The following is a 27,331-nucleotide window of genomic DNA, read 5'->3' as shown; positions in this document are numbered from 1 at the left end:
GCCGGCCATCGAGCGAAGACGGTCGTCGCGCGGTGCTTTCACGTGCGCTTCTGCGGCCGTCTGGAACGCCCTTGCGATATCAGGAAGCCGCTGGAGGCCATGCGCTTTTAAATCGTCTATATTTAAAACTAATTTATTCCGAACTACTTTTTGCGTTTAGTTTGTTGTGTTTCCCCCGCACCTCCGATTGGCACGGTTGGCTACGTACGGTGCGACAGAAGTTCAACATACACACACACACACGTGGTCAAAGAGCACGGGTTGAAATCCTGGCTCAGGGTTGTCATGTATGTTGTCGTCAGCAGCAGCGTCATTGTCGTCTTCATTGCCGTCATTGTAGTGTTTGTCATCGTCATCATCATCATTGCCATTTTCTTAGGTTTTTTCGGTAAAGTCACGTAGGTAAAACATCAAAATTAATGAAAATAAAATAAAAACAAAAACAAAAATCACGACGTTTCGGAGGCAACACAAGTCTCCGTCATCAGCTGCAGCTAATTCGGCTGTGACGGTCCCACCTGATGACGGAGACTTGTGTTGCCTCCGAAACGTCGTGATTTTTGTTTTTGTTTTTTATTTTATTTTCATTAATTTTGATGTTCTACCTACGTGACTTTACCGAAAAAACCTAAGAATATGATTCCTTGCAGTCACGAAAGCTTCAAATCTAGAATCATTGCCATTGTCAGCCTCGATCTATCCACTGCTGGATGAAGGCCTCCCCACTTAAAGAACTTGACAAGGAGGTTTAAGTTTTACTCGTTAAAGTACATTATTGTTCTAATCATCATTATTTTTCTGAGGTTCTAAAAATGAGTCTTGCCACCTTGTTGCAAGTGTGTCCATCGTGTTGAGAGACTGCCAGCCACCGTGGGAATGTGGAATTTCCATAGCTGGCTTCAGTGGAGGTGACCTTTGCACTCGTTGCCTGTTGACTTGGCCACGGCTGTTGTGCTCGTGCGTGTGTCGAAGGGAGAGAATGAACAAACTGCTGCTGCCCTTCGCTGACCAACACGTGGAGCTTTCCTCTCTGTCAGCCGGAAATATCGCAATTGCGGTCGGCCTTAAGCAGGTGGGTTTAATAGCAACGGTCTTTGCATCTGTGTAGCGCTTACTTACGTGCACCGTCAACTCAAAGCGCCTTGATATCGTCATCTCAAATCGACGTTCCAAGGGCACCCCCGGCGGAAGCTGGCCCTGTGCGGCGCAGAGGTGACTCGGCACTGGGCCTGCAAGTGGGCATTAGTCTGCCAGTATGGGGCGATGATTGTGGTTCCTTTGTGTAATCCCAATGAGTAACTTGCGGTGGCATTTTTCAATTGCGTCACATTATTAATACACCCGCAGTATTAAACCAGGGCCATCTGCCGGATTCGAAACGCGAACCCTCTGCCAACAAGGGGCGGGCTATTGCTGTCTTGGTGGCCAGGGGGCTTGGGGCTCGGAGTGCGTTGAGCTAGCACCGTGGAAATCCTTGGTTCAAATCCAAGTTCCAGCCACTGCCCGTGAATACACCAGGTTCTCAGGTTTCTTGACTCAATCGCCAATGACCGCACAAAAAAAATACTGTATCACGTTAAATAGGTTTTTCAATTAGCATGGCAATTATTCTACCACTGGCAATTGCAAATTTTTGTTTCATTGCTTCGTGATGAAAATCTCTGCAGCAGGGCAAGTGGGAAAGTTCAGCCCCCCCCCCGTGTGAAATAAAAATGATGAATTTCTAATGACGTATAGGAGAACCTGGTTTAATCACAGTCAGCTACCTGGATTAGAACCCAGAAACTTGGCGGTTCAAGTTGAGAAATAGGACAATCGCGTTTGCAAGAGTTACCTGGGTCAATGAAAATGAGAACAGTCTACAATGCAGTACAACAATGAAGCAATTAGAAATCAGAACAAAAATAGGCAGATAGAAATGGGAGAAAAAAACAACTGCATGACAGAAGAGATTGAAATCGGTGCAAGAACGTATATTAATATTAAATTAAATAAACTTCCCATTACGAAAATGTACCAATTAAATGTTTTAACCGGTGACGACCAATTCTGTTGTGATCGAAACGTAGTTTTTTTGTTATTTTCTTTGAACCTATTGACGTGACTTTACCGAAAGACCCAAAGAATACTTAAATTAACTTTTGAAAACCATTGGCGGTGTTGGCTTTCCGCTCTGAACTTCTTTCGCACCGTACGAAGCCAACCATGCTCATCGGTGGTGCGGGAAACTAGTATTTCCCTGACCGGGAATTGAACCCGGGGCGCGGCGGTGGGAGCACCTAATCTTAACCGCTAACCAACAAACACCCGCCAGTCCACTAAGTGACGATGATGTCACCACAGTGCCTGTGCCAGGCCAGGTGCACTTAGAGGCCACGTGAAGTGTTGAATGCTCGCTGACGGGAGGTCACGGGACATTCCCATGTGCCATGGGTTGACTGACTGAGATGACTGGCAGATGCACCAGCTGTGCCCTCTCCTGTGCAAACTTGCTGTATTTTAGCCGCTGGCACTCTGCACGTTGTTGTGAGCGTCGCTCCTCTGCCCTCCGTTGTTGTTGGAGGGCGACTGCCTCCAACTACCCAGTAGCAGCGTCCTTCACGAGCCTCCTCCATCCTAACCACTCGACCACCAGGGAGCCACAAACGATTTATAACTCCCCCCACGCCACATGGTTACCAACTCCTCGGTATCACGATGGCCTCTCACCTGGTGACATTAACACAGCTGACTGCCACTCGATACCACACACCACTGCGCCTTTCCTACCACCCGACCCAACCTCGCCCTCCTTTCCTCCTTCCGTGCTCGCACAGACGGGCACGGGAGACACGCTGGTGGCGTCCAAGTCATCGGCGCAGGCCGCTTCTCGCCGCGCCTCCTCCGCCGCCACCTCCACGCAGAGCAAAGTGAGCCCCAAGGACCCCGGGGCATCCAAGCTGCCGGTCCTAGCCGGCGTCGAGGTGCCTGAAGCCGTGTTCTTCTGTACCGTCGAAGCGCCGTCCGTCGCCAAACAGGGCGGTAAGGGTGTGCGCGAAGGGAGGCAGTGAACGAGCAGTAAGCGAAAAGTGTCGATATGGCCGCGTGGCGTTAGGAGGTTCAAGCTAATGTTGGTGTCGGGACCGATGGGCTGGCAACGATGAGAATCTGGCTTATTTCCACCTGTGGTTGAACCTCGTTCTCGACAGTAGGGTTTGTTCTCTAATAGTATAAAAAGTAAAACAACAAAAGTGTCTCCCTGTTCAAACCATGTGTCCATACATCATTGCGAGCTGTGATCTATCAACTTCTGGATGAATTCCTTGACCGAGTCTTCATCCATCCCTCACGGTCTCACGATGCCACAATCTATTTCTTTCCTGCACACGGGCCCATTCCGTCACTCCATCTCCGTGGCGGTCGCACACTCTCGCGCGTTCTCTGTCCACTTCGTCACCAGTCTCCTCCGTCGGCCAGTCGGCCCTTCTCGTGATGATATCAGTTGGCCCACGGGTGTGCTCGCTTATGTTAACGCCTCTCCAGTTTACGTTTGCTCCCCAATCCACATGTTCCCCGTTCTGTCTCTCGATCGAATTCCAGTCCTGCACCTCGCCATGCTCGTATCTTGCAACTTTTCAAGTTTTGTGCAACTCTCCATTGTGCATGTTTCTGATCCGTAGCTGGAAAACCCCAGGGGTCTCTCTATGGTGCAGGCTCAGTGCTCCTGAACCACTGGGCCACCTTTCATTTTACACAACACTGAATTATAATCATACGCGTTGGTGCGGAGCAGACAATATGCTTCATTCACATATCGGTCCCTCCATATTTATCTTATTTTATATGGATGGGTTTTTACAAATTGCCGTCAGCCTAAGAGCTTTCTGTGAGCTTCTAGCCATTAAGTAGCATTGGTATCAGCATTGGTTCAAGCAAATGTCCGATGATGAGACTCTGAAAGTTGAAACCGGTACAATGTTTGCTTGTGTTGAACCGGTGCTGCTGAAATTTTACGTGTATATACACACACACACACAGAAGGCCATGTGGCTGGGATGTGTAAAAAAAATCTAGTTGAATTTTTTTGGTGGATGGATTTTTACGCTATTTTCACACAAAGCGGCGGACTTGTCGATGTGTGCGTGTGTGTGTGTGCAGAGCTGGAGCACGCCCTGGCCTGCCTGCAGAGAGAGGACCCCAGTCTGAGGGTGAAGGTCGATCCGGACTCTGGACAGGTGGGAGACGGGGCGAGAGACGCACAAACGGGCACTAAGTGCACCCAGCTACGAAACCCACAGTTCGTTTCCCCCGCCCGTGTTACACGTCATTGTCAAATGCAGCCGTACCTCTCGAAGCCGGACTCAAGTAAGCCAGAATTGTCAGTAAGCGAAATCTGGCTGTCGCCTGATGAAGCTAGTTGTAATTACTGGCAAAACATCGTACACAGATTGTTAATGTTGTGGATTTGCTCTCCAACACACCAGTGTGCTGTACTAGTAACGAATTGGCATGTTTTGTTTCCATGACAAACCTTACTTATCGGCTGTGTCAGGTGGTGGCGGGTTTAACGACAATTATATTTATGCGATCTAACCCAAAAAAACCTGTATTATGGATGATCGGGCTACCTGATACAAATGAGAAGATCCGGAAAAAAGACTGAGCGGATCGCTGTCCGTGCCGTTAGTTCAACAGCGCGTGGCAGGATGCGGCGTTCGGCTTTCGCCATTAAACCACGCGCACGAGCCTGCCACGAGATGCGCTTGCCAACGCTAGCAAGCGTAGAACGTGCGGTTCTGCGCTGGCAATTTTCAATCTGTTTCACTCCTCCATCGTGTGGATTTCGGTGAACCCCGTGCCCTTGGATGCCCACGTGCTCTGCCATCGTACACGCTCTCTCTTTTGTTTACATGTATTTAACAATTATAAAGGAATACATTCCTTAAACCGTGAATGTGTCGGATTTGGCCAAACATCCCAATGTAGGACCCTTTGGTTGACATCAATTGGCTTGGAAATTCTCTTCTCTCTGAATAAGTCCAACTTTAAACTGTACTTGAGCCACTCCATAATGTAAGTACCTGGTGCGGTCAACAACATTGGCCTAGGGGGAAGACAAAGGTGGTCTGGTGCACGTGGTCCTGGCCACACTACCCTGATATATAAGTTTTATATAGCGTGTCGGTCATGAAAATTGAATTTCACAAAAGCTGTAGAATGTGTCAAGTGCCAATTTTTTGCACGGAGGCGCGGGGGAAACCATAAAGTGGGGTGGCAGCCGGAGACCCGCGCTACCAACGAATGCCTAAGCTCTGCGGCCCTACACTCAGGATGTTTGGCCAACTCCATAAGTATGTTTTATACACGTGGGAGAAATCCTGGAAGTACCCGGAGAAAACTCACAAATTTGAGGAGTGGGGGGAAAACGCTCGATTCCTGTACAGATGAAATACAGCGGGAATGTAAGACAATTGTACTGCCACACTGCCAAGCCAGAAAATGGTGACCTTAAACCCCCTTGGGTCAGGAGACTTAACGAATTTATGTGGCCCATCAACTCGTGCACCGTGCTGACCTGAATAGTTTCTTACAGCACTTTGTGTGTAGTGGCGAGTGGTGGCATTGCGGTTGGCGCGCTGCCCTATGAACCCGGCGGCTCCGGTTTGATTCAGTCTCGCCGGTGAATTACAGTGGTGAATATATGAATCAGTCTTGGGCCTCCCCTAGGTCGACTCGGCCTGAAATTAGCAGCTGATGCGGCGTGTAAACACACAGGGTATGGTGCTGCCCACCCCACTCTTGTGCCATCCTGGCCTTTGGTGCCTCCTAGCAGCACTTGGACCAAACGGTTTCTGCGGGCTTCACGGGGGGTGATCGTTGTCTTTGTGTGTGGAGTAGACGATCTTGTGCGGCATGGGGGAACTGCACATAGAGATTGTGCACGACCGCATCCGTCGCGAGTTTGGCATCGAGACGGCGTTGGGGCCGCTGCAAGTGGCGTACAGGGAGACCGTCGGCACAGGAGGCACGGCAAGCGGTGAGGCGCTGACGGGATGGCCGCGATGGTGACGGTGACCACGGTGGCGATTGATCGGCGGCAGGGTGGCGCAGCGATAACACGCTCGTGCCTCGCAGCAAGAAGGGTCTTGGTTCGATTGCGGCCTCGGGCGCCTTTCTGCGCGCAGTGTTGTATGATCTCCCCCGGGTTTGTGTGTGTTCTCTCCTCCTTTTTCGCATGGGTTTCCTCCGTGTTCTCCGGTTTGCTCCCATTGCCCAAGGCGCACCGTGTCATTGGTGTTGGCCCAACAATCCAGCGCAGGACCCTCCTGAAAAAGAGTCTTCAGACTCGTAGTGGCTTTCCTGAGTCAATAAGTTATTATGATAATTGTTTGTAGCCTTATGCCAATTCACTGCTGGATGAGGGGGCCTATTCCTCGACTGTGGCAAAACAACGTCATGATTATTTTTAACAGACTATATTGTTTTTAATCCACAAGACTCACTAATTCATTCGCCCGGTGTAACCATCGCAATGTTAAGTGGGCGCATTTACTCCATATGCCAGTGATTAAACTCCATAGCATACGTATTTTTAATTGTTGCAATTCCTACACTCGTTTCCCGTGTAATACTTCACCGAGTCTCAAGACCCTTTCAGAAGCCTCCTGCTGTTGGCGCAGGAGGAGGCGACGATTGCTCTGTCTTTCCCAGTTAAGTAATGCGCGAGTAATTTTCTTCTAATTTGCCTAAATTGATTCATGACGCCAGCACCCATAGGCAGGCCTCTCGCTTTTCTCGTAGATGACGCTATGGGATTTCTCACATTCCGCTGCGCGTATTTCATTGATAACACTGGTCAACACACTTTTTCTGGCATAAGTTATTCCAACGGTTTTAATGTAATTTTGGGGTGCTGATTCCAAATCTGGCATCAGTTTTGTCTATCACATCAGGTTTTTGAGATAACAAATATTGCATTTTAAATAAAAACTGCAGAAGAAAAATATTAAATAAATGTGTATATCTACATAAAATGATATTATAAACACACTATCCTAAAAATACAGCACCATATTTTAACCCTAAAGCAGTCACTGACTCGCAACAACTTGCAATCACAAGTGACAGAGTTAATTTTGGGTAAAATCAATGAAAATGGGGTATGCTGATAGCATAAAAATGAGATGTGATAGAGCAAATCTGAGATCAGATTTGGAATCAGCACCCTGAAATTAGTCTAAAACAGCTGCAAAAGACCAGGCCAGAAAAAAATGTGTTTTTTTTGTTGACCAGTATAATTCCCCCCGGAGGATTGTATGTGTACACGTGTATGTACGTTCAACTTCTTTCGCACCATACATGCAGTCAACCGTGAAAAAATAGGCCAAAGTAACCTGTTCGAGGGGGAGCTCTATAGAGGTGGGAGGCTCTTCTGCCAGCAGTGGCCTGAGCAGGAACTTGCAGGTGGGCACCTTCACCTTTATGGGTGAGACGAAGTTCCCCCTCACAGCCTCAACAGACTTGTGGGGCAAGCGCTGTAGCACCTAAGAATACCGGTACGGCACACGGGGGGGTGAGTGGCCAGCAACCACGCCCGACCGTCCTTGTCTCCCCATTGGCGATGTTTACTACACACCGCAGCAGGTATTCACTTGAGATTGTGTCGACTTAAGGGGAAGGGGGCCAGAACCGATGCTAATCGGAAGTCGCGGTATTAATCACGGGCGACCCTTCCGGAACGTAACCGCCCCGATTTGCCGCCGCTGATGCCGGTCGCAGTCTCCTTGGAGCGCTCGTTCGGGGAGAAGCTGCACCAGGTGGTGGTGGAGCTCGCCGTGGGGCCCTGCCCTCAGGGCTGCGTGACTCCACGGTTCAAGGTCAACGAGAAAGTCGCGATGCACGCTGGGAAGGAGATCATCGACGCGGTGCGGAGCGGTGTGGAGGCCGGCGCGCAGCAAGGTGCGTGTCTGCCTTCATTCAAAAACATGGTGGAAATCCCACGTTCCTATGGCAGGGGGCAGTCTGTCCACTGGAAATCCCACATTCCTATGGCAGGGGGCAGTCTGTCCACTGGAGAGTCACTATTGACCTCATACTATAACGTGGTGTAGATGTACTGTTTTTATGTCAATCCACTGCTGGATAAGGGCCTCCCCATGCCTTACGGATAGTTGGGGTTTTGTGATAAATACTTCACCGAACTGGTCAGTGTTGATTGATGAAGGATAAACCAATGGGTTTTACTGCGATGCCCTCTGCTGCCCATATCACAGTCTCACAGCATAAAACACCAGAGCTGTACACCGTAGTCTTGACGAGATCGGGGCGAATTCCAGACGATTTGGTAACTGGCACAAAAGATTTTATGAATGAACTAACTATTATATGAAAAATAATGGGTTTTACTCTTTTTGGCAATAAAACAGGTGTTAAGATGTTCAAACACCAAACAGAAACCTTTTTCAAGGAATCAAGTCTGCATTAACCACACACAACATGCGAACAAACATGCTCTGATAATTATTATATATGCATTGTCTTTTAAACTGATTGGCCTACACCAGAGACAGCTTTCTTTATGGCCTAATGTCACTGGTGTCTCAGACTAGAGAACACCAAAGAGCGAACACTAGAAAGATAAGGCACTAATCAGAGCATTTATAGCTTGGGGTGAGCAGCTGTATCATGGATCTTTCATTGATACTGGCAAAACAGATCCCATTATAAACTATTATATCACTACCATCGGCTAACGGAGATGAATTCCGAGGGTTGCCAAAGTGGCAAGATGTTAATTACCTTGCCTGGTATACAGGAGGTCGTGGGTTTTATCCCGATCCTGACACCTGTATATTTGGAGTTTGCATGTTCTCTCCGTGATCTCATTTAGAAACATGCATGAAGAGTGCCTGGCTGCCATCCATTTCCACATGATAAGCCACATCGTTGATATATCATTTGTGGCCAGGTATCTTCGGAAAAAGAGCGATATAGCTCAGTGGGCCTTACCTGGTAAAATAAAAAATAGTTGAAAAGAGTTAGATTTTCCACAATCCAAATCCGGCGACATTTCTGAGTCGGCGCTAGGTCTATTATCGAAACCGTGCTGCAGTGTACTGTAATAAAGTTCAACGCGGCAATACCGCTACCCGATCTCCATACAAATGAACTCCTGCCACCCGAACACGGCCGACAATTCCCGGGCTGTTCCCGTCAGAACCTGGACAGGTGGCAACCCAATGATGAACACGCACGCCCCCCCCCCCTCCCCTCCCTCCGATTGCTCTCCTTGACCGCCGCTCGTACTTGTGCGTGCGCTCGCAGGCCCCGAGCTGGGATTTCCAGTGGTGGACATCGAGGTGGAACTCGTGTCCGTCTCGCTCCAGCCAGGGTCGTCTCCGGCCGTGGTGGCCGCGTGCGCCTCCACGTGTCTGCACCAGGTGTGCGCACTCGCAGGCCTGGTCATAATAATAAAAAAAAAATTGAATACCCAGCTAAGGCCCACTGGGTTATACGGCTCCGCGGGCCTTGCCTGTGACGGGGGCTCCCACGATAACCTCTCTGCTCGCTGCGCCGCCGCAGGCGCTGAAGGAGGCCGGCGTGCAGCTGCTGGAGCCCGTCATGAGCGTCGAGGTGTCGGTGAGCGAGGCGCGACTCGGAGCCGTCCTCTCCGACATGGCCCAGCGGAGGGGCTGCGTGCGCGACGTCCAGAGCCGCCTCGACTCCAAGGTGGTGCTGGCGAGCGTGCCCCTGGCCGAGACCATGGTAAGCGTTTGTCAGTGAAGGGGGCTGGGTGAGCGGGGCGAAGTGGGGGGGGCGGTGGGGGCAGGAGGGGGGGGAGCAAGGAGCGTGCGGTGACCGGGGAAAATGTGTGCGCGCGTGTGTGTGTGCGGATGCAAAACAATTCCGGCCGGTCCATATTGACCTGCGGGCAGCTCACGATCCACTCGCGGTGCCACCGTTTAGCATTGCGCGGCCCGACAACCCTTCCCGCGAGAGCGCTGGGTGCGTTCGAAGGCTTGCGCCAATCAGCTTGCCGCACGCCTCTCCTCTGTTTGTTCCGTTTGTGCGAACACGGGACGCATCTTGCATGCGCGCACACGCAGGGCTATTCCACTGCGATCCGCACGCTGACATCCGGGACGGGCACCTTCTCGTTGGAGCTGTCCAGCTACCAGCCGATGAACTCGCAGCATCAGCAGCAGCTGATCCATCGACTCACCGGCCTCTAAGACCTCCTCCTCCTCCTCCCGTGTCTGCCGGTGCACGGGAGATTTCAAGGCGCACAGGACAAGAGCTTGTGTTATACACGGCGTCCGTGAAGGTGTGGGGAGCGGTGGCGCGGTGGTTGGCGTGCTGGGCCTATGAATCCAGCGACCCCGAGTTCGATTCCCACTCGCGGCCAACACCGGTGACGATCATCTGAACCGGTCCTGTGCCCTCCCCTAAGTCGACTCAGTCTCAACTGAGTACCTGGCGCGGTGTTTAAGCATCGCTACTGGGGAGATAAAGACGGTCGGGCGTGGTGCTGGCCACTCAACCCCTCTTGTGCTGCACCGGCATTCATAGGTGCTCACTGACAGCACTTGCCCCAAAAGTGTGTTGAGGCTATACAGGGTGTCTTTGTCTTGTCCGTAAAGGCGAAGGCGCCACCCTGCAATGTCCTTCTCACGCCACTTCTGGCGGAAGGGGCCTGCCCTAGACGGAGCCTCTATGGAGCCCCCTCCAACAGGTTACTTTGGCCTACTCTTCCAAGGTGACCAGACGTCAGAGGTGGGAGTTCCCACACTTTACCCCCACCACTCTGGGGACCTGCCAGTTGGGTCAAGACAAACTTCTGTAAGGGCGTATGCGCAAGATGCAGTTCATTTGGTGTTTAACCGGGTGAGAGATCTTAAAGAGATAATATATATGTGAAGGGCCTTTGTTCACTCCGCTGCTGGATGAGGGAGCTCTCCATGCCACACTGGTCATGGGGATTATTTGGCCTTCACCACGCTGGTCAGCGCAGGCTGGTGAAGACGGGGACCATAAATGTGGAAGCGTAGAAGTGCAGCACAGTGATGGATTTTGCTGCGCTGCCATCTGCCGCCCCCGTCGGCGTATCTCCGCAGTCTTACGGCGCCCTATTTGTGCACGAGGGCCACCAATGAGAGTACTGTCCAGGCCCAAACCTGCTTTGCTTCCGAGATCTAATGGTGCTCTTCCGAGATCCGACGGTATCTGGCACATTCTGGATGACAATAAAAATGCATTTTATTCATATAGCGCCTTTCCCCACGCTTAAATCACTGAACAGTAAAAAAGTGTTCAATACTATAAAAAAAACTATGACGTGAAAAAAAAGGACATTATATATACAGCATAAAATCAGCATGGAGAGCATTCAAGGGACGGAATACACGAGGTGGTAGAGTGGAGGAGGACCTTTTGAGCAGATGAGTTTATAAATGAGGTTTAAAAGTGGCGATTGACTCGGTGGATCTCATCTCAATGGGCAGCGTGCACCATAGCCTCGGGGCAGCGGAGGAGAAAGGCCCCTTGTCACCCATGGAGCGGAGGTTGGTGGGAGACGCAACGAGTTTATGGGTGTCGGAGGATCGTAGGGCCCTGGCTGCGGGGTGTCACGGTGAAGGAGTTGACGGGTGGTTTGTTGATCGGCGCAGTGCAACAAACTTTGTAAAAAAAAAATGTGGTGTTCGTTGTACTGTGGGATTGTGGTTAATAAAAAATACCGTGTCGACACACATCGGTGTATTTTCTTCACTTAAAGATCAAATAACACTTGCGTTACTCGGCCTGTGTTTGCCGTTATCTGATAATGCTTGCGTTGGCAGTGGTGTGCAGGTACAAGCAACAAAATAACTCGACACATTCGTCAATAACACTGGCCTTTAAAGGAAAAATACATAATATAATAAAAAAATAGGTACCATAGCACATGCTTTGAACAAGGGCCGTTTCCCAAAAACGTTAATATTATTGACGAATGGGTTCAGTGTCCAATGCAGAAATGCGCAGTTTCACAAGCATGGTGTTTTATTTAAAGTCATTCGTTATCGGTTCGATTCCAAAGTAGATAACACGAAAATAGCTGGAGATAATAAGTCTCGGGTCTTGTTCCCACGTGTGCCACTGGACGCGAGGCTTCAGTGACATCATCGGCATCTTGAACCGCGTCACGGTGATGGGCGTGGCTTGTAAGGGGTTTCCTGCGTTTGGAGGAGGAGCGTCGCTGAGGCTCTCCAGGGTAAATGGCATTGTCAATTGACGCGCGAAGTGAAATATGCCCGAACCAGACATCGATTTTCAAAGTTTGGCTATAGCCTAATGTTTTTTTTTACTTGCTGTGATCACTCCCACACCTCTTCCATAACCACAAACAACATCTGGAAATCACAAACCTCAACAAACGCTGGATATACGCCTGCTCGGATGGCCATGGTCCACTGCCTGTATCATTAACAAGGCAAACGGAGGCTGGGATTTTACTGCTCAGATGAGAATTGTGACGGTGCTCGCCTCCTGTCAGCAGTCCTGAGGGGAGGTCGGGTTGAGTCTATCCTGGCCAGAACCTCAAATGTGTACACACACATGTGGCGAGTCCTCACTTAACGCGTAGTTCACACGATAACGCGTTTATCGCCATCACGCGGTTCTTCCTTTAGGGAACACTTCGCACAACGCGGAATGCTCTCCGTTATAACGCGGAACGATTATCTGAACCGGTCCTGGGCCTCCCCTAGGTCGACTCAGCCTCAAATGAGTACCTGGTGCGGTGTGTAGTAAACATCGCCACTTGGGAGACAAAGGTGGACGGGCGTGGAGCTGGCCACAACCCCCTCGTGTACCGTTCCGGCCTTCATAGGTGCTCGCTAACAGCACTTGCCCCGACAGTCTGTTAAGGCTATACGGGGGATCTTTAGCTTTTACCTTTGTGCAGTAATTGATGGCGGTGGGGGGGGTGCTGAGACCATCAACACACACCACCTGAGAACCCTGCTTCAATCACAGGCGGCTTGCCGACCTGAATTCAAACCCAGGTCTCTTCGGGTGGGTTTGTTTTTAAATCCTTTATATTAAGTTCGCTTGCTTGCTTAGGACCGTGCAAATCTTTCGGTCGTTTTTTAACCCACTTCCCGTGATCCAATCGAGCTGACATTTTCCACACAGACTCGTTGTGCGTGACAATTAATGTTCGTGAAATTTTTTTTCCAAAATTTTACACTTTTTAGGACAAAAATATTATATTTAAGTACCAATTGCTTAATGGTGCAATGCAATCATCTGCCCCATAGGTGGCAGCCATCTCAAGCCAGAGGACGAGAGGACTCTAGCCGCCACGCATATAAAGGATTTATAGTGAAAAACTTTGTTTTTACGGGTTATACTTATTCGTAACCAGGCTTTGGCTCTCTCCCCGAAGCCACGCCGGGGCCACCCTGTGTCCAAATCTTCGCCGTGGATACACAGCTCCTGCACAGTGCCGGATTACGCTGGTGCGGTGCCTGTAGCATAACTTATAAAGGGGCCCTAAATAAAACATTAAAACACAACTTTCAACTTGCATAGTAAAGTAATTGTATTTTTTTCATTTGCTATGCAGCCAGATAATACGACAAATTGCGTACCTTTAACACCCAGTCGTTCATAAAAGTTGAAGGCGGTATAGTACTATAGTAATAGAGCAAGTGCAGAATCACTGAACCGGAATTGATAGCTTGAAAGCATTTAGCGCGAGGCCCTTGAAAGTGCGGGGCAGGAGCATATGTAGCTAATTTTGCTACGAGAATAATCCGGCACTGCTCCTCAGCTGAATTTTTTTTATTAAGCAGTTTTTTTTTTATTAACCTGTTTTTTTTTTTATTAACCAGGCTTTGGCTCTCTGTCCTCCCCGAAGCCACCCCGGGTCCACCCTCGTGCCGACATTTGTGTCCAAATCTTCGCCGTGGATACACGGATCCTGCAGGTCAGCGCTCGGATGCGTTCACGACGTGAAAGGGGAAAACACGGGGCCGGGGGCATAGTGATGATAATAATTATGGTGGTGGTCAGTTTAACACCTCGAAGTGCTTTCGTGACCAATGTCATCCATAATAAAGGTTTTTGTGGTTTGATCGCGCACAAATTAATGACACGGGAGGATTTCTCCACAATGCTGGCTTGTCGCCTGATGGTGCCTGTTGTAGCTACTGGCGAAACGTCGCGGTCATCAAATTGTAAATGCTGCAGTGGGTTTACTCTCCAACACACAAGCCGGTTCGTGCTGTGCTAGCAACGACTTGCGACGTTTTGTTCACGTGACAAACCTTACCAATTGCCTCTGTCGGGTGGTGGGCGGGGGTTCAACGACACAACATTAATATTTACGCGTTATATATAAATACCACCCCACCCCCCCTCCACCGAAAAAAACCCGCCTCTATTATGGACAATAATAACGATGGTAACGATGGCGTCCCCCGCTCCTTGCGAGACGCGAGGAGCGGTGTGAGCGTAGCAATGCAAAGCTGCAAGGGGGCAATTCGCGTGTGATCGACTTATCTGGGTCAGCCTATTACGATGAATAATGCAAGAGGCCGCTCCGTCGAGATACGCGAGTCCCCTATGAGCCACCGGCGCTGTATTTAAAGCGATAAGTGGAGGAAGCGTAACGCCGAGCAGATAGGAGATGGCTATTAGTTTTCTTAAACGCTGCTTATTATTTTCATCGCGCGCGCGCGTGTGTGTCTCTTCTCTCTCTTTGTCACGTAGTGATGATTTGGATTCGCGGGGAGGAAAAAAGTTAACCCGTAAAACAAAGTTTTTCACTATAAATCCTTTATATGCGTGGCGGCTAGAGTCCTCTCGTCCTCTGGCTTGAGATGGCTGCCACCTATGGGTCAGATGATTGCCTGCCACCATTAAGCAATTGGTAATTAAATATAAAAAAAAAATTCCTAAAAAGTGTAAAAAAAAAAAATTTCACGAAAATTATTTGTCACGCACAACGAGTCTGTGTGGAAAATGTCAGCTCGATTGGATCACGGGAAGTGGGTTAAAAAACGACCGAAAGATTTGCACGGTCGTAAGCACGCAAGCAAGCAAGCAAGTGAACTTAATATAAAGGATTTAAAAAGGGTGATGTTTGGTGCGAGCGATGCGAATCGACGATGCTCGTTTATTTTTTTTAATGCAGCGGACGTGAAGAAGCGACGTGAAAATTGTTGCGCGCTTTGATTCCGGTTGCGGTGGCTCCGATCTTTGGCGAGTGGAGAGCGGTGGTCACCGTTGGGACTGGGGACACTGGGGGGGGGAGGGTACGGAGACCGAACGGATTTATTAAATTTAATTTAAATTTCTCTGCGATTATCATTTTTTTCTCGTCGCGTGTATTTCTCACCTCTCGTTCTTTACGCGTGTGTGGGGTTTTGTTTGTGTAAGGGACTGGCTAATTGATGGGCAGCGTTGTAGGATGCAATTGCATGATTGACGCTCCATAAAATGACATTATTATTATTAACTAGTACACTAACGAGTACACTCACTCACTAGTACATTCACTCACGAGTAGAGACACTCATAGAGACAGAGCGCCTTCATTACCTGTGGGTAACTCACTAATTAGTACACTAACTAGTACACTAACTAGCACACTCACTAGTACACTCACTCACTAGTACATTCACTCACTAGTAGAGACATTCATAGAGACAGAGCGCCTTCATTACCTGTGGGTAACTCACTAATTAGTACACTAACTAGCACACTAACTAGTACACTCACTAACTAGTACACTCACTAGTACACTAACTAGCACACTAACTAGTACACTAGCTAGCACACTCACTAGTACACTCACTAACTAGTACACTAACTAGCACACTAACTAGTACACTCACTAACCAGTGCACTCACGAGAACGCTCACTAATTCTATATTTTGTGTCGTTACTTATGTATTCATCTTTTATTTTTTTAATTTGCTAAATAAATAATGGGGTTTTCTTTTTGTATTATCTATACAAGAGACCGGCTAATTGAAGGGCAGCGTTGTGCGATGCAATTGCATGAATGACGCTCTATAAAATTACATTCGTATTCTTACCGTATTAGTTCCCTGGCGATATCTATGAAATTGTCACAACGCGATTAAGAATTGTCTCTTTTTCTTCTTTGTAGTGTTTCTTGACGTCCCCTGTCAAGGTAGTTGTTGCCCGTGCCGTCTAAGCCTGAATGTAACATTACTATACAGAGCAATTGTAAAATAACTCGATTTGAGCGAGCTTGTTTGGCCCGTTGAATCGGTGACCACAGGGGCTGGCTGGCTCGGTGTTGTTCGCTGTGATGTCGCGAAGTGGCCAGGAAATGGCAGGACTGAGTGTTCATCCTCCCGCGGGTTTCCCTCGGATTTCTCCCGTGAGAACCCAAACATTCATTGGTAACATATTGGCCAAACATCGCAATTGCTTGAGCCTCCTCGAAGTCCTGGGATTTTCTGAACAAAAAATTGAATCATCATCGGCATCAGCATTCATGAATTACTGTTGGATAAAGGCGACCGCAAACCGTTAAAACATCATTCTCTGTGTATAAATAAATATTGGAAAGCCTGACTCAGTCCCAAGGCTCATTCTTCAGGAGGTTTCCTGCATTTGAGGATGTTTGGCCGACACAAGTGAGAGTTACATTGCATGTTTAATGTATTTACTTCTGAGCTATGCGTGAGGAAACCGTAGAACCTCGGGGGGATACTCATACTCTCAGGTTTATTCGGTAAAGTCACGTAGGTAAAACATACAATTAAAAGTTAGAAGCTGTGACTTCTTGTCTCGTTGCCTGTTAAAAACTCTAACAGATAGGTGAAATTCCTCCCCGTAGTGGGTATTAATTCTAGATTTGAAGCTTTCGTGACTGCAAGGATTCATACTCTCATGAATCCTTGCAGTCACGAAAGCTTCAAATCTAGAATTAAAACCCGGGGGGAACCCACGCAGAGAGACAGACGGCCGAGGGTAGGATCGACACCCCAAAACCTTCTTGCACAAGCGGTGTCCACTGCACAAGCGGTTAGTTCAGTTCAGTTTCATGTATTAGGCGTAGCCCTGTGAGCCATTCGGCTCTTGAATCTGGTGCAACCGCAACAAACAAAAACGTGAACAAGAAACATCTTAAAGTGACTATGCGCATACAGAAAAATCCAGCAAAGTCTTCCAGAAAAAGCACCGTATATCAACGCTGTGTGCAAAAAATCCCAGTGGGATGCAAGTCAAACAACAACAACCATGAGACAATTGAGATTAAAGTTTTCAGTCTAACTCTGTACTACAACAAACAAATATGGCTACACCAAAACGTTTTCGAAATCACCGAAATAAAGCTGTACCACTGCGGTTACCACCGCATCACTCTGCCACCCAGGTGGCAACGGTAAGAATGCACGCAACAACAAAAAGATAAAAAGTTATCGCTTGTAAACGCACGCGGTCGTGTCCAGCCTCGGTTGTTTTCAGGGGTTAGTTAATGTCATTTAAAAAAAAAACCCGGACGCCTGCGGAGTGTCTCCCTCCACGGCGCAAGGGTACAATGCGCGCGTGGAAAATCAATGTGTGCGAGACGCGGGGCCGTATTAAAAGTGAGTTGTGTGTTTGTCGCTCGAACGGGCTCTCAGAGCCCCTGATGAATTCTGGGGCAGTCGATGTTTATTACACGCCTGGTGCTCCGTGTTTCTGTCGCCAGCCACCCACTGTCCACCCACTTGCCCACCCCGCTCCGTGCCTCGCCGTCTCGTTTGACTCGCCGCTATCGATCGTGCTGGCGCGCGAAGGGAAAGGGGGGGGGGGAAAGAGGAGTAAATAGAAATATACATTATTTAAGACGCCGAGACGGGCTGGGTGTGTTTTCTTATCACAACGAGCAACGAACCATGCCCACATATGTATCGTGAAATGCTTAGAGCGCGCGCGTGCGTGTGTGTGTGTGTAACGTATGCATTGGGGAGCGGCACGCGTCAAAGTGGATTACGCGTTGCGCCATCGACCCGGTTTGCTCAGAGTTCGATTCCTGGCCACGGGTAACATCGGTGGTGATTGTCTGCACCGGTTTCCGGGGCCTCCCCCTAGGTCAACTCGGCCTTAAATGAGTTACCTGGTGCAGCGTGTAAACGTCCGCACTGAGAGGAGACGAAAGTGGCCGGGAATGGTCCTGAACACGCCAGCCCTCTCACGTGCAGTGCTGGCCTTAATAGGTGCTCGCTGACAGCTCATGTCGTTGGGGTGTATACGGCTAAATGGAGGGCTTTTGTCTGAATATTTTAATGTTGTGATATTTATAGCATGTTCGTAAAAACATATGTTGTATTCTTTGGGTCTTTCGGTAAAGTCACGTAAATAGGTTCAAATTAATAAAAAATAAAATAAAAACAAACTGTTTTCCTCCTGATGACGATTGCTTGTGTTGTGATCGAAACGTCGTAGTTTTTTGTTTATTCAATTTTTTTATTAATTTGAACCCATTTACGTGACTTTACCGAAAGACCCAAAGAATATGAATTCCCGCAGTCACAAAAGCTTTAAGTCAAGATTGAAATATGTTGTGTTTTGTGTTCAAAATATTCACATTGTTACCAACTGTTCACTGTCATTCGCCATAGAAATGTGGATTTTCCACTGCTCGTTGATGGCTGCCAACATTTACGCGCCTGAGAAAGGAGACACTTCCCAATAAGTGTGTCACGTTGCCCTAACGTAGCCACGTGTGGTTCACCCAGCGTCCCACGTTAACTGGATTTACAGCTGAATAATGCCCTCACTGTTATGCCTACATTTGTTGAAACGCGTTTCAAAAATAATATCCCAAAAAAAATATATTCACATCGCTGGATTGCCCAGAGGGCAGCATTCCTCCCAATGTGATTCGTGGCTCTTAATTCATCGTTCTGCCAAGAAATCTGCGCACAGGCACTGGCCAAAGCTCATAAATTGCCATCGGAACGCAAAAATTAGCGAGCGTCGTACGCTGTTGGAAGTCACGATCTGGTTTCCGGGGCCGTTCTGAGGTCTCCCAGATGCCTTGCAAAGCTTGTCACGTGGGTGGGGTGATAGCGGGAGGCACCTTACTCATTACCCGCTCCTACTGCTGGACGTCTGTGAAAAAGAGCTTCATAGCTCATCGGATTCCTCCAGTAAAGGTACGCGTTCTGGTTCATTCGTCGTCCTCCTTCTGTGTGAAGCGGGGAGGGGGGGGCAAAGTGCCCCCCCCCCAGCCTCCTCCTCCTGCAGGGTGGCCCTGCGCGATGCCGATGGAACAATCGAGATACATCTTTTTTGGGGGGGGAAAGATAAAATATAAATAAAGAATGTGGGTCACCTGGAAATGTCAATGTCCATTCCATCTCAGCAATCGTATTTTTTTGTTTTACAGTAATACCTCGACAATATTTGATCCAAACGAGGTTTCGGTAAAGCGAACTTTTTTGTTACAATTATTTTACACCGAAATCGAACACTTAAGATAAATAAATACAATGAAATTACTAAGTAGAGAAATAATAAAATAGCAAAACATGTTTATTCACTATGTTTATATTATTTATTTCCTTTTATTTATTTGAAAACTGTACCGTAAAAAAGTATCATATAAATGTCAGTGTAAATTGTCTTTGTTTGCTATATGAGCCTCAAGTTATGAAGTGTTTGCAGTATGCAATGATAAGTTACGAAGGCTGGGAAGGCATCCCCGTAGTGGTCACCTGGTAAAAATAAAAAATTGTTCGGTTTCAGTACAGGACATCACAGTTAGTCGACCGGCAGATTGCGTTTGGTGGTGCTGAGTCACTGCAACCCCTTCCCCAGCTGTCTGGCCAGCGTGGAAGAGTAGGCCAAAGCTACCTACGAAAGGGGGACTCTCCAGCGCTCCCTCTAGTGGAGGTCCCCGCCAACAGCAGTGGCGCGAGCGAGGCATTGCAGGGCTGCACCTTTACCCTTTAGCCTTTTAAAAAAATATTACGATTTACCATCAAATCATTGACGATTTTACGCATTCTCAGAGATTAACGTCATCCTGCCGAGTGACATCGCGGTAACCTGCACGTTATTACGTTGGATTTCATCCAGATTAATTACAATGCTGTGATGGAGCACGATTAAGTCTTAATACCCTGGGTCTGAAAATCAATACACTGCCTTCATCCTCCGCTACACTTATCGCTAACCGGTATTATCCTTTCGAGAACAAACAGCGTGTGTGTACAAACATGATGTTCAGTGCATTGTCCGTTTTATTAGCCACGAGCGCTTACTTTTAAGATGATAATGTATCTCGTCTGTTCACCGAGAGAGAATGGTTATTAGATGAAACAGACTTTGAAAAAAAATTGTGTTTTTTCTTCCAATTGTTATTCTCAATTGCACTGTTGGCATCTCGATCGCGAGATTTGAAAATCCATTCCGGAACTCCCCCAGAGCAGTGCATTGCCGGCCGTGCTGTAGAATTGCCCGTGGAATGAGATATCACTGAGCTACGTCTGAGGTTCCTTCATTCAAGTGACCTCTTTATATCAACACTTTGCCACGTGCCCCCGCTATAGAGATGCTCATCACAGGCCAGTCGAACTATGCTTTTGTTTAAACTCTCATAGCTGGAATAAATGAAATGAAGCGAAAAAAACAATTTCGATTTCAAGCTTTCGTGACTGCAGGGATTCATCTTCTTGGTTCTTTCGGTAAAGTCACGTAGAAGGGAAGTAATACAATAATAAAAATAAAACATAATAAAATAAAAGAATGAAACACTGCCAAACTTGGAGTGTTTCATTCTTCACCTGAAGACGGCTACTTGCGTTGTGGCCGAAACGTCGTGAGAATTATTTTATTATGTTTTATTTTTATTATTTTATTACTTCCCTTCTACGTGACTTTACCGAAAGAACCAAGAAGACGACAAAAACCAAGTTTAATGTTGTGATTATTCTTGCGCGGTCATTGGTGACCGGGCTAAGACCAACTCGCTACACTGGAGAAACCCGTTTAGTCACGGGCGGCTGAACCCCAGATTCAAACGCAGGATTTGCAGGCAGTTTTAGCTCGCAGCTCTGACCCACGAGTCACCTGACCTCGTCGTTATTATCGTTACGAGATAATCGATGTCGCTGGATTGTGCGACCGATATCCCAGGCGTGGTGAGCGCACACCTCCATTCTCTCCCTCTCCGCCTTTGCTTTGGAGACAGGGGGTTTGTGGATTGCCATATCTGGGCTCAGAGATGGCTGGGGATTAGAGACTTGCATTGCTATTATCACACGTGGTTCATTTATGGTGGATTTTAATTGCTTAAACGCTTTCGCTAAACATCATTCAGTACGGTGCGAAATAAGTGCAACATACATTATTAGACGTAAACTGACTGCGGGATTTATATTTTAGTTTTGGGCCAATTTAATTGTTTACATTTTGCCTCGTGGCTTTCTGTTCGCTGCTCACAGTGAAATGTGGAGGCGCACATTTGCAATCCCGGTGCGTTGGAGGCACTGGTCGTAAGCTGGCCAGGAGATGGCAGTACAGCAAGTGGGTTTTTTTTTGTGAACCCAGCCGTGTTGGGCCCCTTTTGAGTTGCGTCTCCTAATTCTAGATTTGAAGCTTTCGTGACTGCAATGATTCATACTCTTAGGTTTTTTCGGTAAAGTCACGTAGGTAAAAAATACAATTAAAAGTTAATAATGGAAATAAAATAATAAATCACGACGTTTCGGAGGCAACACAAGTCTCCGTCATCAGGTGGGACCGTCACAGCTAAAATTACTGCATCAAGTGAAACGTCGTGATTTATTATTTTATTTTATTTCTATTATTAACTTTTAATTTTATTTTTTACCTACGTGACTTTACCGAAAAAAAACCTAAGAGTTTGCGTCTCCTAGTTCATGTGATGATGAGTATCGTCTCGTTTTTCTCCAGGCACAACGCTTAATTGTCCTGCCACATAAAGGGAACGCACTTGTTTTCTTGGTTCTTTCGGTAAAATCACGTAGAAGGGAAATAATAAAATAATAAAAATAAAACATTATAAAATAATAAAACATAATAAAATTTCCCTTCCACGTGACTTTACCGAAAGAATCCCTGCAGTCACGAAAGCTTTAAATTAAAATTTTACGCACTTATTGTTTAAAAAAATATCAATGGGCCTAACATTTCAGTTCAGGATTCCCCGGACAGACTTGAAATTGGGTCTATCTTTTTTAAACACCCAGTATAATATATTTTACAAACCATGTGAGAGAGTCGTCTTACTCTGTCGATGCCACTAGAGGGCGCAGTGGCAGCATTTTCTGACCGACTTTTAATTTAGACTTTTTTTTCTCCTCCTCAGGAAGGAAAGAAAACTTCAAAGAAATTGTGACCTTTTTTCCGGTATCAAAGTATGAAAAAATATCTAAGAATACGTTTTACCCTCTCTGGCACTAACACAGGATGTGTTAAGATGTTCAAACGTGAGATAGAAACCTTTAGCAAGGAATCAAGTCCTGCATTAAGCACACACATACTACTTGTGGTGAACATGGAAACAAACATGGTTCTGATAATAGCTGGCATTCTCTTTGAAACTGATTGGTCCACACCAGAAGCAGCAGCAGCCTTCTTCAGGGCCTAGTCTCGCCAGTTCCAGACCAGAGAACGCCAAAAGGCGAACACCGCGCTCACCACAAGTCCCGTGTGTATTTAACGCAGCCATGATTCCTTGCAAATGGTTTCTATTTGGTGTTTGAGCTTTTTTAACGCATCCTGTGTTATTGCCAGAAAAGGGTAAGACCTATGCTTATAATTTTTTCCCTACAAAAAAGCTTCTTCTTCTTGGTTCTTTCGGTAAAGTCACGTAGAAGGGAAATAATAAAATAATAAAAATTAAACATAATAAAATAATTCTCACGACGTTTCGGCCACAACGCAAGCAGCCGTCATGTGGCCGAAACGTCGTGAGAATTATTTTATTGGTTTATTTTTATTATTTTATTATTTCCCTTCTACGTGACTTTACCGAAAGAACCAAGAAGATGAATCCCTTCAGTCACGAAAGCTTTAAATCGAAAAAGAAAGCTTCTGTCCAACTTTTGTTTCGACAGCCTCGGCGTGCAAAAGTGCACGTGGCATCCCCCCCCCACCCCCCACGTGGTGGAGCCGCTCAATTGTCTCGATTGAAGTTCAGTTCCTCAGTTTCAGTTTACTTTCAAGTGCCCCTGCGAGCCGAGAAGCTCCCTGAAATCGGTGTTTCATCAACGAAAGCAACGCACCGCCACTTTTCAGACAAACGCAACAATTTGACGGTCAAATAAATCGGTAATAAACATTAACGGATCAGGGAAATAAAAAATAGCTTCGAAAATCATCATCGCAATATCATTTTTTAAAGAAACATTAAGTTAAATATAGACTATTATCAAATACCACATTGTATCTCTTAAAAATACTAATTTAAATCTACCATCGTCATTATAATACAGTCTCAGACACGATGGCATTATATCGAGGAATAAAAAAACACAGAATCCATAAAAAAACGGAGTGCAAACAACGCAGATAGAGTGGCCGAATTACAGGCCATTAAACCACCGATGTGCTTTGATTGAAGAACCGTCTTTTGTCTCCCTTTCGACCGCCTCCTTTGTATTGCGTCTCACTCTTGGTGTTCGCCGAATGTGGAAGATTAGGTTTCTTCTCGAGATGCTTGGGGTGGGGAGGCAATATGGCATCTCTCGTACCATTTGCGTCCATTCCCTTGGGATTTTTTAAAATTTTGGCGATCAAATAAACTGCGTTGGATAGTTGGGGAATGGGAGTGCCTTCGACTGTTGTCCCTTTACTCTTTCGGTGTGGTTTGGTTTATTTTGAAAAATAAATTAATACCTCAATGGGCTTTGCCTGGTTGGATGGAGATGGTTCAGATTTCTTTGTACGTGTTTTGGGTGATTTGTTTACCTTTATTGTACTTTGCACGACTATCGTGTTGCGTGATTTTTTGTATTGATTGTTGTTGTAACGTTCTTACCCCGTTCCCATACTGGACATCTGTGAAAAAGATATTCCTGCAGTCTGAATACAAATTGTGATTATTGGCGCAGGTAACGCTACATCGGGAAATGGGTGCCCGTTTTCAATGGTGACCTGGCTACGCCTTAGAAACGTGGTCACAGGAAGAAGAAAAAAAAACACACCTGGACCAAAGACTCTAATAAAAAAATAAGAACAACAACTTTACATACGGTCAAGTTCAGAATGGCAAGGCCGTGCATCACCATCACGGTACAGCCAGTACAAATAGTGCGTACAAGGCTAGTGAAACGCATCGCGTGCCAAGAGTATTGTATTTCGCTTCGCGTGAAACTATTTCGAGTTTCGCAAAAAAAAAAATTCGCTTCAGATCACTCCGAATGTGTTTCAACATTCGTTTTTATTTTACCCGTTGATGGTTGTGCCATGGATTTTGTCCCTTTCTTGTTGTTTCGGGCGTGCCAATCATGGAGTGATGGAGCGATTTGAATCAACTCTGGCGCAGGATCCACGTTGATTGTCGCGTCGTAGGATCGCGAGAGTCGGCGGCAGCTCATCCAACGGCGGATCGATCACGGCCGATGGTGACTTTACTTTGCCGTCGTACGCGAAGCTTCGTGTCAATCGTGAAACGCGGGTCTCCCTTGAAAAACACACACACACACACTCAGACTCTCGCCTGGTGAAATCACCAACTCAATCATCTAATTATAGATTTGAAGCTTTCGTGACTGCAAGGATTCATACTCTGCAAGGATTCATGAGAGTATGAATCCTTGCAGTCACGAAAGCTTCAAATCTAGAATTAATACCCTCTACGGGGAGGAATTTCACCTATCTGTTAGAGTTTTTAAGAGACAACGAGACAAGAAGTCACAGCTTCTAACTTTTAATTTTATTTTTTACCTACGTGACTTTACCGAAAAAACCTAAGAGTATGAACCCAATCATCGACCGTCATCTTCACTCCGTCAGAAATCGGTGGCGCCCATTAATGGCAAGGTCAAAAAGTGGGTTGTTTTTTTGCCATGGGATTGATTTGGTTTCCGTCATGGCAATGTGGACTTGCCTCCCCTGGCACAGGGCCACGAATATAAACAAAAATGATCGCCACACGATACACGCCAATCCGCTGCTGGACGGAGAGCCACTGACTGCACCGCTGAAGCTGATCCACTGCATCGGTACAATTGTGTACGTTATGGAATTTTGTTTTTATCCCCGTGCAATTGTAAATCCCTCACGGTCACGTGACGCACGCAACGATCCATATCGTCGCTGTGCACGAGCTGAATCATTTTGCTCCATCTCTGCAGTTGTTGAGCCCTCCACCCTTTGGCTGCCACTCCGTCGAGAGCCTTGACGATCGGACATTGTCCCTTCTCGCGACGGTCTCATCTGTCAATGTGACGTCGCTGAAAAATTACGTTTGTTCTCTCATCCACGTGTCACTCTCTCTGTCTCTCATCCACGTGTTCCTCACTCTGTCTCTCATCCACGTGTTGCTCTCTCTGTCTCTCTCTGTCGGTGCCATTCCAAGAATGCTCGGCTAATGAAGCGAACCCAGTCCTCGTTAACCACGACCGCAGTCGCGCTCGCAGATACCTTGCAGTGAGCAGAAATCGCACTTTGATGTCACAGGGGAGTAAATCCTCTTGGTTCATGGGTCCGGTCCAAACCTTTGACATGCTCCCCTCCCCGTTCCACCCGACATGGAATATCTTGAGCTGTTGCGACATCTTTAAATCGTCGGTGAGAAGTGAGCAATGGCAAAAACATTATTTTTACAAGTCTGCTTCTCACGTCATCCACTTTCACGAGCCACGTGGAGAGGCTGGTGTCGCCTTGAATGTGCCACGCGCCTCACTGCGGTTCCCGATTCTGCTCCGCGCCCACGACACCCTACGCACTCCATCCGGTGCAGGAAGAGGGCTCCTGTGGATGAAGATGACAAATGAGATAATTTCATCGCGCAGACGGCGATCGTGGCTCGTGGCGGACCTGCAGCTCACGAATGTTCATCGGGAGAATCGGCCCGGACTGCTGAAGGAGTAAATGCACGGCATTCTTTAAAAAAAGGGAACGTGTCAATTATTAATGCCCTATCGGGCAGGCTGCAGTGTCCTGCCTAATGCAGTTCAGTCGGGCGTTGCAAATGCGTTTAATCCCTTTGAAGCTGAAATGTGTGGTGTCTATGTTCAAGCAACTTTGATGTTGCTGGCGGTACATGGTGTTAGCGTCCTTTTTAAGTTTTTTTTTTCAAAGTATAGGTTTAAACAATCTCGTTTTTCCGATCTGTATAATTTTTTCAGATTTTTTGGTCAAAGCATTTGGCGGTGTTCATATCTATCGGAAGCGCCTGACTCATCGGTTGTGATGTGATGGTAGCACTGGTGATATACATTTCATTGATTCTGATGCTGTTGCTGCTGCTACTACAGCTGCGGCTAGCGGTGGGCTGTGCGGAAGTGGCAGGCCGCACTAAGCTGACAATCACATCCACACGCAGATCGCCTGCCCTGAAGGGCACACATCGGTGCATGTCCACACCATTCCACCTACTTCACGCAATATTTGAACTCATTTCCCTAAGGCGACTTGTGCTCGAAATTCCAAAATGATTATACGAGAGAGAGAAAAATAAAATAGACCAAGAGTTTTGTCATTGTGTTTCCTGAGATCAACGTAGTTCCTTTAAGGCGCTTTCATTGAACACACACACACACACTTCTTCACCACATCTAAAGGTGTGTGTGTTTATGGGGAGAGGTTGGTGTAGCGGTTGGCAAGCTGCGCTACGAACCCGGCGACCCCGAGTTTGATTCCCGCTCGCCGGCCAGCACCAGTAACGATTATCTGAACCGGTCATGGGCATCACCTAGGTCGACTCAGCCTCAAATGAGTACCCAGTGCGGTGTGTAAACATCGCCACGAGGGAGACAAAGGCGGCCGGGCGTGGTGTTGGCCACCCACCCCCTCTTGTCTTGTGCCGGCCTTCATAGGTGCTCGCTAACAGCACTTGCCCACAGAGTCAGTTAGGGCTATACAGGGGGTATTAGTATTTGTGTTTTCATTAGCTCGCCTGATCGGATTTGTTAACAACGATGTTGGGAAAAAATGCTGGCATTGTTAATTACCTTACCGAAATTGGTGATGAGAATATATGTCAACAAAGCGGTGTTAATTTGATTCCATTCAACGGCCACTGTTCACGAACAAAAAACATCAAACGCCACGATGGCTGAGACCGCTACCCACCACAGACCAAAGCTTGACTGGTTCTGACGAGACGAAACTAACGAGTCTGAATGAAGACGTTATCAGAGACTG

General features: G+C 47.2%; 1 protein-coding gene across 4 annotated transcripts in view; it reads left to right on the top strand.

Annotated features, from left to right (window-relative positions):
- Positions 1 to 22,846, top strand: part of GFM2 (GTP dependent ribosome recycling factor mitochondrial 2) — a 43,442-nt gene extending 20,596 nt beyond the window's left edge. For 2 of the 4 annotated variants that reach the window (XM_078612647.1, XM_078612648.1), the window contains exons 14-21: positions 973 to 1,072; positions 2,817 to 3,021; positions 4,138 to 4,214; positions 5,878 to 6,016; positions 7,759 to 7,938; positions 9,304 to 9,419; positions 9,562 to 9,744; positions 10,086 to 11,726. In XM_078612647.1, the coding sequence (XP_078468773.1) occupies positions 973 to 1,072; positions 2,817 to 3,021; positions 4,138 to 4,214; positions 5,878 to 6,016; positions 7,759 to 7,938; positions 9,304 to 9,419; positions 9,562 to 9,744; positions 10,086 to 10,211 (1,126 nt within the window). In that variant the 3' untranslated portion in view covers positions 10,212 to 11,726. Of the gene's footprint in view, positions 1 to 972; positions 1,073 to 2,816; positions 3,022 to 4,137; positions 4,215 to 5,877; positions 6,017 to 7,758; positions 7,939 to 9,303; positions 9,420 to 9,561; positions 9,745 to 10,085; positions 11,727 to 13,853; positions 15,320 to 22,325 lie in introns of those variants that run through there. The other 2 variants (XM_078612651.1, XM_078612650.1) reach the window with 2 other exon arrangements.
- The last annotated feature ends 4,485 nt before the right edge of the window (positions 22,847 to 27,331 follow it).

Source organism: Lampetra planeri, chromosome 39 (assembly GCF_965212315.1).
Source record: "Lampetra planeri chromosome 39, kcLamPlan1.2.h2, whole genome shotgun sequence".
NCBI classification, from domain to species: domain Eukaryota; kingdom Metazoa; phylum Chordata; class Hyperoartia; order Petromyzontiformes; family Petromyzontidae; genus Lampetra; species Lampetra planeri.
Note: the sequence above shows the minus strand (reverse complement) of the source record. Positions and strands in the feature narration are given on the sequence as shown.